At 41.1% G+C, this 13745-nt stretch overlaps 1 protein-coding gene across 1 annotated transcript in view; it reads right to left on the bottom strand.

Annotated features, from left to right (window-relative positions):
* HYDIN (HYDIN axonemal central pair apparatus protein) overlaps positions 1-13745 on the bottom strand; it is a 431283-nt gene that overhangs the window by 163168 nt on the left and 254370 nt on the right. Inside the window, exon 24 of the mRNA XM_089902455.1 lies at positions 4363-4676. Coding sequence (XP_089758581.1) covers positions 4363-4676 — 314 coding nt within the window. The remainder of the gene's footprint in view (positions 1-4362; positions 4677-13745) is intronic.

Genomic DNA, 13745 nt, shown 5'->3' with positions numbered 1-13745 from the left:
CACATGCACATGCACACACACGCTCCCACATGTGCACGCACACACACACGTGTGATGTATACGTGTTGTGACAGGCAGGAATGTTGAGAGTCTAGGCCTCCTCATATCCTGCCTAATAAAAGAAGAAGAAAACTTCTTTTATGCTTTTGTTTCTTTTACTAGTTGTGAGGCTTAGAAGAATTCTGACTGGAAAAGAAAGGTTCGTGTTGCTATATCTGATAAAAGTGACCTTTAGCCAATGAGTGGTTCATGTTTTTCTGACGGGCTGCACAGACAGAGCCTGTCTAGACAGCAAGTGGCATTGTTTTCTCTCTTCAAGGTGATATTTATGCCTTGAACCTTTCCATTTGGCAGGTGCCAGGAAGCCAACAGAAAAGAGTGTTAAACCAGTTATGAAATGACTCTCCTCTCACTACAAACACCAGGGGCAGGGAGAGCGGTTGATTAACTAGAAAATACCTTTTGAGGACTGTGCTATGGACTGTGCTGGGCTCTGGGATCCAGAGGCAACAGAACAGATGTGCTCCCTAGTCTCATGGGGATTAAGCACCAGCTAGGAAGTTGACCATTAGCCATAGCTGCAAATGTGATGAGTCACCAAGGAGATAGGCTACTGGTGCCTATAACAGGGGACCTTGGGTAGGGCAGCGTCTCGGAGAAGGCTTCCTGGGGATGGAGGTTTAAGCTGAAGACTTAGTGAGGCAGCAGGGCTAACTAGGTGAGGAGAGGGGACAGTGTCCAACAGAGAGAGGGCAGTTAGACAGCAAACCACCACTCGGCAGGAAAGAGGCCAGCATGGCGGGTAAACAGAAAGAAGTCAGTATGGTAAGGGGAGAGCAAAGTGAGAAGAAGCTGGAGAGGAATTCAGGGGCACCACAGGGGCGGCTGAGCCTTGAAGAACACAGTGAGTATTTTGTACTTTATCCCAAGAGGCATGGGCATCCTTCAAAGCTGAAAACCAGGGCAGTGACATGCTCATCGCTTGTCTGCTGAGGGGGTGATGGACTGTGGCACAGGTGTGGAGGCAGAGAGCCCAGTCAGGGGCTGTCACAACTGTCCAGGCAGGAGCAATCGGGGCTTCAACTAGGGTGACAACCGTGGAGATGGGAATGAAAGGTTTTTAGAAGGTGTAATAGGTAGAGCTTGGTGATGGATTTGATGCGTGGGGTAAGGGAGAGGAGGGAATCTGGATGCCTCTCAGGACAGTGATGCCATTTACTGGGACAAGGGCCCTGTAGGAGAGGCAGGGAGGGGGCAGGGGAGAGCCTGAGATTGGAGTGGGGTACGCTGGACACGAGTCACCTGCGAGACATCCGGGAGGAGACGTCAAGAAGGTGATGCACTTGGAACTCTGAGGGGTCTCGGTGGAGATACGCATTCAGAAGCCTCTGCAACCGGGGCTAAGTGAAGCTGTCGGTAAATGCAACTCCAGGAAGAGCAGACGGCCTAGGAGGGAGCCCTGCGTCCTACAACTCCAGCAGAGTTGCTGCTGGCCGAGAGCTGAGAAGTAGTCAGTAGAGGGGACAAGAGGAAAAGCAGGAGAGTATGGTGCTATTCAAGCCATGAAAGGAATGTGTTTCAGGAAGGAGGGGTTGGACAACTGTGCTGAATGCTGCTAAGGGTTATCTTTCTGAAAAAACCCGACTCTGTCACTCTCCTGATTACAAATCTCACCAATGCCTCCAAGAAAGAGTCTAAGTGCCTTATCATGGAATACCAGGCCTCTCACACACTGCTGCCAACCTACCTGCCCAGACTCGCCTCCCCGGACTGCCCCCCATTGATGAAGTCTGCACTGTGGCTGCACTGACGGGTCCCCTGTGGACACTGATAGGGGCGTGCCACCTGCCTCTCCCTCATTCCTTCTCCTAGATTGCAGTTTTTTGCCTGGAGATCCGCCCCACTCCCATCCCTTCGGTCCATGTGGTTCTGAGGTCATCACTGCAGTGCTTGGCGTGGGGCACACGGCCAGGCCAATGCTAATCAAGAGCTTCGCCCTCCCCTGATGGTGACCGGTGAGGGGAGGGGACAGGAAAGGTGATTAAGATGGTCCCATCAGAATGCATCTCCTGGAAGTTCTGGGACCAAGGCTCATGTTCCTTTTCAGTGGCTCAGAATTTGCACAGACATGGCCCCAGGAGTGCTGGCAGCACCTGGTGACCATGGGAGAAAAGCTGCTCTGAGAACGCGGCTAACTCATGACAGAGAGCAGAGCTGAGACAGGGACCCTGGCTCCAGCAACACTGTTTGAGCCCTTGCTTTAAGCCAGGCCAGAAGCCAGAATGAACTTGGACTTTTGAATTGTGGGAACCAGTGAATGAACTTTGCTTTTCATTTTTTTTTTTAGAAAAAAATTTTAAAAAAATTTTATTTATTTGTTTTTTGGCTGCGTTGGGTTGTCATTGCTGTGTGCAGGCTTTCTCTAGTTGTGGTGAGTGGGGGCTACTCTTGGTTACGGTGTGTGGGCTTCTCATTGCGGTGGCTTCTCTTGTTGTGGAGCATGGGCTCTAGGCACGCGGGCTCAGTAGTTGTGGCTCGTGGGCTCTAGAGCGCAGGCTCAGTAGTTGTGGCTCACGGGCTTAGTTGCTCTGCGGCATGTGGGATCTTCCCGGACCAGGGCTCAAACCTGTGTCCCCTGCATTGGCAGGGGGATTCTTAACCACTGCGCCACCAGGGAAGTCCCTGCTTTTCATTTTTACTTAGGGTCAGGTTTCTTGTCACTTGCAACAGAGTCCATGAATCCGAACTTATATACACGCTATGCCTGTTACTGAGAATGTTTCCCTGCTTCTCCATCTGGAGCATTTAACCGTGCCTCTCAGGGCAGCCTTCTCTGACTCCTGTGAGCATTCATTCCCCCGGCATCCCTCAGAGGCTGGCACTATCATGTGTCACGGTTTACACATCTGTTTCCCCAATAGCCTCCGTCCAGTGATCATGTCTTACTCACTTCTGTATCCCTGATACCTCACCCATTATCTGGTGCATAAGAGCCACTTATCAAATGGTTTCTGAGTGACTCTCTGAATGAATGAATGAATGAACAAATGAAATATAAGCAGAGGCTCAGTATCAAGATATTAGAAGATAAAGAAGAAAGGAAAAATATGGTTAAATGAGTGCTTAAGCCAATGAAAAATTAAGTGTGTCATCTCCAGTACTGGCCAAGAACATTTTCAAAATGTCATCATTTTAATTATGGAAATGGCCTCTCGAAAATAAAAAAATAAATAAAGCATGTCCCTTGCTCCCAGATAGAAAAAACTCATTTAGCTGTGTTCCATCAGAATAACTTCACACAATCTGGTGTTTGAAACTCATTAGGTCAGGTTGGCTGATTTTTCCATAATTATTTTAAATGTTCACCATCTACAGAATTTCATCCCAAACCTGAACAGTCATTGGCACCTAATGAGCAGGCTCCATCACTCAGGCCCAGAACCGGCTTCGGTGCTACACCGGGTCGTCATCAGATGTTTATGGAAGACATCCAGAACAAGCCATAGTTACCATGGAAACAGGCACAGGAAAGAAAGGATGGCTATCATACACAAGATGAGGATAGTGTACAGGAAGCATCGACCAGCCAAGAAATAACATGAGACTTTCCCAGTTAAGAATGGCCATTCAAAATTCAGGTGTTGAAAACCGAGCTGTCCAAACATCCAATAAGGAAATATGCACAAGCCCATCCATCCTGGCCAACAACATGGCTTTTGACCCACATGAAACTGTTATTGAGGCTTGACTGAAATAGGCTGTTCCTAGTTCTTTAAGGGAGTGTTTTCCAAATTAAGTTGGCTTTAGCTTCTAATTGAACAGGAAAGACACTTCTAAACCCAAATATTGTAAAGACAGCTCTTGCCTTCCGGCGCTCACCACCTCCCACTATTTTGTACATAAGTATATATCTATATACATACGTACATATATGGGCCATAATGGAACCCACTGAAATATGCAGAAGGTAGAGCTCAGGGCAGCACACATCGCATGTATCACCCTGCTCAATTCGTGCTTTGGGTTTCAAATGCTTATTAAGGAAACTCTATGAAGACTATTTTTAGTGATAAATTTCTAATGATCCAACCACTAGATTCAAAATTAGAGCAGGCTTTTGGGATATCACTTTGTTAATTTGGTGGCAATTGGGGCTTTCAAAGATGTTTTATCTGCTTTTCCTGTTTGGAAACCTAGGATGGACCATGGCTCTTCGTTCCTTCTGTCAATGATTAGTTGTTGGAAGTGAAAGTATTCATGAGAGACCAGTACTCAGAATACAGGAAACCAAGTGCAAAGCCCGAAGGAGAAAAAAATGAAGAGCAGGGGAGAGCTCTGCAGGATTGCCACGCTAGTTGGTACCTTATCTGATTTTCCTCATCATCCACCAGGAAGAACCAGCGAAACTTCACAACCAGGGGGCTGCAGTTGGTGACTGTGATGTAGCGGATCACCTCAGTATCGTTCAGGATACAGCCAAAATCCAGCTCCATGGTCTCAAAGGTGAGGTTGGGGTAATTCACTTCTCCACGCAGGTGCAGGCTGTCCACTTGAGGGTGCTCCACATACTTGATTTCTAGAACTTCTTCTGCCACCCAGGTATTCAAATCGTTTTTATAGGAAGGGTTGAATTTGACCAGCAGGTCTTTTTCTTCACCCATCTCCAGTTTAATAGGCTACAAACAAGATAATGGAGAATTACCAACCTCCATACTGTGCATTTCCAACCTGATACATGAAATAGGACAACCAAAGTTATATACATACATATATATATATATATATATATATATATATATATGCACACACACATACATACACATACAGACACACAGATTAGTAGGAAATACGTATATATACACTTTATCCATAACTATGTAACCACACTTTACATAGTTAAACAGCTAGTATATCGCTATCGATATCTATATCTACCCATATCTATCTATCTCTATGCACTTACACACATATATATTTTTTAATAGTTGAAAATGAAAGCAAGAAAAATTTGAAGAAAAATGATTTGAAAAAAGAGATGTTGATAAGCGTTGTGAGGTTGTAAGGATTGAGGAGTTGTAAAAGGAAAATCTGCAATGAATAATTATTATGAAATATTCTTAACTGAAAATAAATTAGATTGTAAAACGTTCTTCCTAGATAAGTGGGAAAAGTTCTTTGCTTAAGAAAATTTTAAAAAGGCTTTCTAAAGGACCCCATGGTGGAGGGGCTCTGTAGAGGGTGACCCAGAAAGGGATGGATTAGGTAATTTAATTTCTTTTCTAACGTCTCCAATTCTAACTCTTCAGCATAGTGGTATCCACTTTCCACTGCTTTCTATTCAACTTAAAATGACACTCCAGAGCCGTACAGAGTTTGTTCGGTAGATTGTGTTTGTTCTTTTCTCTCTTTGATTCAAATCCCCATGTGTTCGTTGACGCCAAGGCCACAGAAACACCTTCCCATAGAAAGCCTGGCTCTGAGTTGGCTTTTTTAAGAATCGCTTAATCCCCACATTTAATCGGCATGAAAGCCACCTCCTGGTTTTGCAGAAAGTGCCCTGAGGCAGTAAGGAAGAATGCGCACAGCAACAAATCTGTTTACAGAGCACTTTCCTCTCCACTGAGTTTGAAGGTTCAGGTATTTAACTGTGCACTTCAGTGACACGATCAGATGGCTTCAGCTGATAAAGCGAATCACCGGATTCAAGAGTCAGAGGGTAATGATTCCTCAGTTGGCTAATCCCCTCTGAAAGGCTCGCTGGCCACTTGGCCCAGGTAGCTTGCCACAATTTAGAAGTCATTCTTGTAGACCATGGTATTTGCAGCACTAGGCATCGCAATGCTTGGTGTTTAAATATCTTGGAGATTGACTTAAACACTTCTTCCCCCAGAGGAATGACTTTGCTGTTTTGTGGAAATGATACATATCCACAACATTTATATTATATACAAAAGCACAAAGAAGAAGTTAGAAATTCATTCAAAACTTCACAAGATATTATTTCTCAGAGTTCACATTTGGTAAAACATTAGTCCAAACATGACAGATAGATAAATAAAATTTTACAGAAATGGAATTAGACTAATTTATTTTAAAAAATCATGTTTGAAATAAAAAAAAAAACTGAAGAAAATTTCTTATACAAGAGATATTAATTGTGAGATCGTGGACTCTGAAGCCAGACTGCTTGGGTTCAAATCCTCGCTCTGCCAGTTACTAGCTCTGTGAACTTGGGCAAACTTGCTTGGCCTTCCTAGCCCCCAGTTTCTCCATCTGTAAAACAGGGGCAGTAATAGTACCTAACTTTTTTTAAGAGGATGAAATGAGTTAATATATTTGTGATGCGTTCAGAGCAGTGCCTAGCACATAGTGTATGGTACATAAATGCCAATTATTACTACAATCCCTTTATGATCAAGAGAATTGATCAAAAAGTGTGGAGAAGTCCAAGGTTAGTCTAAAACTCTCCCTTGGTGGGTCTCTTCTTTACTGCTTAGAAGCCATAGAATTCTTTGGACATCAATAAGGCTGGTAACTTCACTAAGGTATGTCTCCCTGTTGAATATTCTATATCATGTTGTCCCAGGACAAGGTGTGGCCTTATTTTTTAAAAAAATATTTCATTTTTATTTTTGAATAGATAGGACAATGAAAAGCATGTTACCCTTGTGCCCATCTCCCCTCCCCTCAAGCCAACTGTTCCCCTCCCCTGAGGTAACCAAGGTTACACAAGTATCTTACCTGTCCTTGTATGAATATAAAGATAATACATAAATATAAACCCACGTTCATATATGTGTTATTGTTTACACACAGGCACTCTTGTTCTGCACTTTTTCCACTGGAGGATAATTAATCAGTGCATATGGAGTTGCCTCACTCTTCTTAACAACTGCATTTTACTCCATCATTGAATTCTGCCATCATTTATTTAACCAATCTCCTATTGATAGATATTAGCTCCCAGTCTTTTGTTCTTATCATCAATGTTGCAATGAATATCCTTGTATATTGTGTCTATGTCTATAGGATAAATTCCTAGGAGTCGAATGACTAGGTCAAAGGGTAGGGGCATTTAAAATGGTGATGGCATCAGGAAACTTGCAAAAGCCTCTTAGATACCCTCATCCACCAGAGGGCAGACAGCAGAAGCAAGAAGAACTACAATCCTGCAGCCTGTGGAAGGAAAACCACATTCACAAAAAGACAGACAAGATGAAAAGGCAGAGGGCTATGTACCAGATGAAGGAACAAGATAAAACCCCAGAAAAACAACTAAATGAAGTGGAGATGGGCAACCTTCCAGAAAAAGAATTCAGAATAATGATAGTGAAGATGATCCAGGACCTCGGAAAGAGAATGGAAGCAAAGATCGAGAAGATGCAAGAAATGTTTAACAAAGACCTAGAAGAAATAAAGAACAAAAAAAAGAGATGAACAATACAATAACTGAAATGAAAAATACACTAGAAGGAATCAATAGCAGAATAACTGAGGCGGACGAACGGATAAGTGACCTGGAAGACACGATGGTGGAATTCACTGCTGCAGAACAGAATAAAGAAAAAAGAATGAAAAGAAATGAAGACAGCCTAAGAGACCTCTGGGACAACATTAAACGCAACAACGTTCGCATTATAGGGGTCCCAGAAGGACAAGAGAGAGAGAAAGGACCAGAGAAAATATGTGAAGAGATTATAGTCGAAAACTTCCCTAACATGGGAAAGGAAATAGCCACCTAAGTCCAGGAAGCGCAGCGAGTCCCATACAGGATAAACCCAAGGAGAAACACGCTGAGACACATAGTAATCAAACTGGCAAAAATTAAAGACAAAGAAAAATTATTGAAAGCAGCAAGGGAAAATGACAAATAACATACAAGGGAACTCCTATAAGGTTAACAACTGATTTCTCAGCAGAAACTCTACAAGCCAGAAGGGAGTGGCATGATATACTTAAAGTGATGAAAGGGAAGAACCTACAACCAAGATTACTCTTCCTGGTAAGGATCTCATTCAGAATCAATGGAGAAATGAAAAGCTTTACAGACAAGCAAAAGTTAAGAGAATTCAGCACCACCAAAATAGCTCTAAAACAAATGCTAAAGGAACTTCTCTAAGTGGGAAACACAAGAGAAAAAAGGACCTACAAAAAAAAACCCAAAACAATTGAGAAAATGGTCACAGGAACATACATATCGATAATTACCTTAAACGTGAATGGATTAAATGCTCCAACAAAAAGACATAGGCTCCCTGAATGGATACAAAAACAAGACCCATATATATGCTGTCTACAAGAGACCAACTTCAGACCTAGGGACACATACAGACTGAAAGTGAGGGGATGGAAAAGGATATTCCATGCAAATGGAAATCAAAAGAAGCCTGGAGTAGCAATACTCATATCAGATAAAATAGACTTTAAAATAAAGAATGTTACAAGACACAAGGAAGGACACTCCATAATGATCAAGGGATCAATCCAAGAAGAAGATATAACAATTATAAATATATATGCACCCAACATAGGAGCACCTCAATACATAAGGCAACTGCTAACAGCAATAAAAGAGGAAATCGACAGTAACACAATAATAGTGGGGGACTTTAACACCTCACTTACACCAATGGACAGATCATCCAAAATGAAAATAAATAAGGAAACAGAAGCTTTACATGACATAATAGACCAGATAGATTTCATTGATATTTATAGGACATTCAATCCAAAAACAGCAGATTACACTTTCTTCTCAACTGCGCACGGTACATTCTCCAGGACAGATCACATCTTGGGTCACAAATCAAGCCTCAGTAAATTTAAGAAAACTGAAATCATATCAAGCATCTTTTCTGACCACAACGGTATGAGATTAGAAATCAATTACAGGGAAAAAAACCGTAAAAAACACAAACACATGGAAGCTAAACAATACGCTACTAAATAACCAAGAGATCCCTGAAGAAATCAAAGAGGAAATTAAAAAATATATAGAGACAAATGACAATGAAAACACGACAATCCAAAACCTATGGGATGCAGCAAAAGCAGTTCTAAGAGGGAAGTTTATAGCTATACAAGCTTACCTCAAGAAACAAGAAAAATCTCAAATAAACAATCTAACCTTACACCTAAAGGAACTAGAGCAAGAAGAAGAAAGAAAACCCAAAGTTAGCAGAAGGAAAGAAATCATAAAAATCAGAGCAGAAATAAATGAAATAGAAATGAAGAAAACAATAGCAAAGATCAATAAAACTAAAAGCTGGTTCTTTGAGAAGATAAACAAAATTGATAAACCATTAGCCAGACTCATCAAGAAAAAGAGGGAGAGGACTCAAATCAATAAAATTAGAAATGAAAAAGAAGTTACAACAGACACTGCAGAAATACAAAGCATCCTCGGAGACTACTACAAACAACTCTATGCCAATAAAATGGACAATCTGGAAGAAATGGACAAATTCCTAGAAAGGTATAACCTTCCAAGACTGAACCAGGAAGAAATAGAAAATATGAACAGACCAATCACAAGTGATGGAATTGAAACTGCGATCTAAAATCCTCCAACAAACAAAAGTCCAGGACCAGATGGCTTCACAGGTGAATTCTATCAAACATTTACAGAAGAGCTAACACCCATCCTTCTCAAACTCTTCCAAAAAATTGCAGAGGAAGGAACACTCCCAAACTCATTCTATGAGGCCACCATCACCCTGATACCAAAACCACACAAAGATACTACAAAAAAAGAAAATTACAGACCAATATCACTGATGAATATAGATGTAAAAATCCTCAACAAAATACTAGCAAACAGAATCCAACAACACATTAAAAGGATCATACACCATGATCAAGTGGGATTTACCCCAGGGATGCGAGGATTCTTCAATATACGCAAAACAATCAATGTGATACACCATACTGACAAATTGAAGAATAAAAACCATATGATCATCTCAATAGATGCAGAAAAAGCTTTTGACAAAATTCAACCCCCATTTATGATAAAAAACTCTCCAGAAAGTGCGCATAGAGGGAACCTACCTCAACATAATAAAGGCCAAATCCAAGCAACCCACAGCAAACATCATTCTCAAACGTGAAAAACTGAGAGCATTTCCTCTAAGATGAGGAAAAAGACAAGGTTGTCCACTCTTGCCACTATTATTCAACATAGTTTTGGAAGTCCTAGCCACGGCAATCAGAGGAGAAAAAGAAATAAAAGGAATACAAATTGTAAAAGAAGAAGTAAAACTGTCACTGTCTGCAGATCACATGATACTATACATAGAGAATCCTAAAAATGCCACCAGAAAACCACCAGAGCAATCAGTGAATTTGGTAAAGTTGCAGGATACAAAATTAAAGCACAGAAATCTCTTGCATTCCTATACACTAATGATGAAAAATCTGAAAGAGCAATTAAGGAAACACTCCCATTTACCACTGCAACAAAAAGAGTAAAATACCTAGGAATAAACCTACCTAGGGAGACAAAAGACCTGTATGCAGAAAACTATACGACACTGATGAAAGAAATTAAAGATGATACCAACAGATGGAGAGATATACCATGTTCTTGGATTTGAAGAATCAATATCGTGAAAATGACTCTATTGCCCAAAGCAATCTACAGATTCAATGCAATCCCTATGAAATTAAAAATGGCATTTTTTACAGAACTAGAACAAAAAATCTTAAAATTTGTATGGAGACACAAAAGACCCCGAATAGCCAAAGCAGTCTTGAGGGAAAAACACGGAGCTGGAGGAATCAGACTCCCTGACTTCAGACTATACTACAAAGCTACAGTAATCAAGACAATATGGTACGGGCACAAAAACAGGAATATAGATCAATGGAACAAGATAGAAAGCCCAGAGATAAACCCACGAACCTATGGTTAACTAATCTATGACAAAGGAGGCAAGGATATACAATGGAGAAAAGACAGTCTCTTCAATAAGTGGTGCTGGGAAAACTGGACAGCTACATGTAAAAGAATGAAATTAGAACACTCCCTAACACCATACACAAAAATAAACTCAAAATGGGTTAGAGACCTAAATGTAAGACTGGACACTGTAAAACTCTTAGAGGAAAACATAGGAAGAACACTCTTTGACATTAATCACAGCAAGATCTTCTTTGATCCACCTCCTAGAGTAATGGAAATAAAAACAAAAATAAAAAAATGGGACCTCATGAAACTTAAATGCTTTTGCACAGCAAAGGAAACCATAAACAAGACGAAAAGACAACCCTCAGGATGGGAGAAAATATTTGGAAATGAATCAATGGACAAAGGATTAATATCCATAATATATAAACAGCTTATGCAGCTCAATATTAAAAAAACAAACAACCCAATCCAAAAATGGGCTGAAGACCTAAATAGACATTTCTCCAAAGAAGACATACAGATGGTCAAGAGGCACATGAAAAGCTGCTCAACATCACTAATTATTAGAGAAATGCAAATCAAAACTACAACGTGGTGTCACCTCACACCAGTTAGAATGGGCATCATCAGAAAATCTACAAACAACAAATGCTGGAGAGGGTATGGAGAAAAGGGAACCCTCCTGCACTGTTGGTGGGAATGTAAATTGATACAGCCACTATGGAGAACAGTATGGAGGATCCTTAAAAAACTAAAAATAGAATTACCATATGATCCAGCAATCCCATTACTAGGCATATACCCAGAGAAAACCATAATTCAAAAAGACACATGCACCCCAATGTTCACTGCAGCAGTATTTACAAGAGCCAGGTCATGGAAGCAACCTAAATGTCTATTGACAGATGAATGGATAAAGAAGATGTGGTACATATATACAATGGAATATTACTCAGCCATAAAAAGGAACGAAATTGGGTCATTTGTTGAGATGTGGATGGATCTAGAGACTGTCATACAGAGTGAAGTAAGTCAGAGAGAGAAGAACAAATATCGTATATTAACGCATATGTGGAACCTAGAAAAATGGTACAGATGATCCAGTTTGCAGGGCAGAAGTTGAGACAAAGATGTAGAGAACAAACGTATAGACCTCAAGGGGGGAAAGCTGTGCGGGGCTGGGGTTGGTGGTGTGATGAACTGGGTGATTGGGATTGACATGTATACACTGATGTGTATAAAACTGATGACTAAAAAAAAAAAATGTTGACGGCTACTGCCATACTATCTTCCAATGTACACTTCCTCAATACCTTAGGGGATGCCTGTTTCCACATGCCCTCCCTAACACAAAGCATTATCCAATTTTTGCTCTTTGCCAATCTTATAGGAAAAATAATGTGTTTCATAGTAATTTTAATTTGCATTTCTTCCAACATGAGTAAAGTTGGGCATATTCTCATATATTTAAAAGCTATTTTCTTTTTCTTTTTGTGAACTCTCTGTTCATTTCCTTTGCCTATTTTTCTATTGGGTTGTTGGTATTTTTCCTGTTGATTTGTAGAAGTTCTTTATTTTTAAAATTATATGTATGCTTTTGATTAAAGTTATATGTGCAAGTAATATAAAAGGTCAAAATGTACTACAAGAGTTATTACAAGAAACAGTAGTTCCTGACCCACCGTGGCATCCCGACAATCCTGAGGTCACAATTTCTCAATTCTTGTAGCACAGCAGGTCTATGGAACAGTTTTTTTGGGCAGAGAGGGGAAAATCAGGTGATGCACACAACTCAGACACCAGGGATTATTCTGGGGTATCGACACTGACACAGGAAACATTAAATTTCCCCGAACGTTTTGATGAGTTTCTCTGGGGAAGAGCATTTATCTTTATGTCTTGGGATAAGAGTCAGCTGCCCAAGTCTTTTGAGTGGGGTCAGCAGGGACAGCTGTCTGGTACACAGACAGAATCCCTCTGTTTTCAGCCCTCTGCTCCACTCGTTGCCTCTAAGCCCAGGCTACTTGGGCTGAATGACTCCCACTTCTTTGCAGCCTCACTGGTGAATTTTCTATGCGTCAGGTCTTTATGCCTTTTTGCCCACCCACTCCCTTCCTCATTCTATCTTCTAGAATTTGTTTAAATCTCTCATTATTTGGTTATACCCTCCCCTTACCCTTTTATTTTATTGCTCTGGGTGTCTTTCCTGTTGAACATTTCTACTTTTATTAAGATTTCAGGAGGGACAAGAGTGGGTCTAACCTCCCACCCAGACAGAGAAAGCTGCTTATACCTGAATTTTCATTTTCTCATCCATTTGTTTTCCTCTGCTCTTGAGTTCACTCTTCATCTCCTCTTTGAACACTTGTATCTTGTCCCTGAGCTCTTTTTAAAGACAGGTCATATCACCTGTAATTTCTGTGAGACTGTAGAGAACTCCCTGTTTGTACTGTGGGTTTTCTTCCTGGCATAGGTTCCAGACTATGCAGGAGGTTTTCAACTGCCTCTTGCTTATGATCATCTCCTCCTTTTATTTCTCTGTTCAAAGATCTTAGCTATTTTTTCCCCCCAAATCATGTTTGAATGAGACCCACTAAAGAATCAGTGAGGAAGAAAGGGCAGGGGAGGGTGGCGGTGCAGTACTGTCTGCAACACACTCTCACCCAGTGGCTCTGTCCCCCATCTTCCACAAAGACCCGTCTCCCCGAGTGTGGCTCATAGTAGATGTCCTTAAGTCCCAGGCTCCCTCTTCTGAGATCCTGCGATTGCCGCCTGCCCTCACTTCCTTCTCTATGTCACTTCTCCATTAGCTATCTCCCTGGACTGGGAGGCCGAA

Source organism: Delphinapterus leucas, chromosome 20 (genome assembly GCF_059928025.1).
Source record: "Delphinapterus leucas isolate spDelLeu-1000000601 "Yukka" chromosome 20, BTC_Dleu_Yukka2, whole genome shotgun sequence".
Classification (NCBI taxonomy): Eukaryota; Metazoa; Chordata; class Mammalia; order Artiodactyla; family Monodontidae; genus Delphinapterus; species Delphinapterus leucas.
This window is presented reverse-complemented; position numbering and strand designations above follow the sequence as displayed.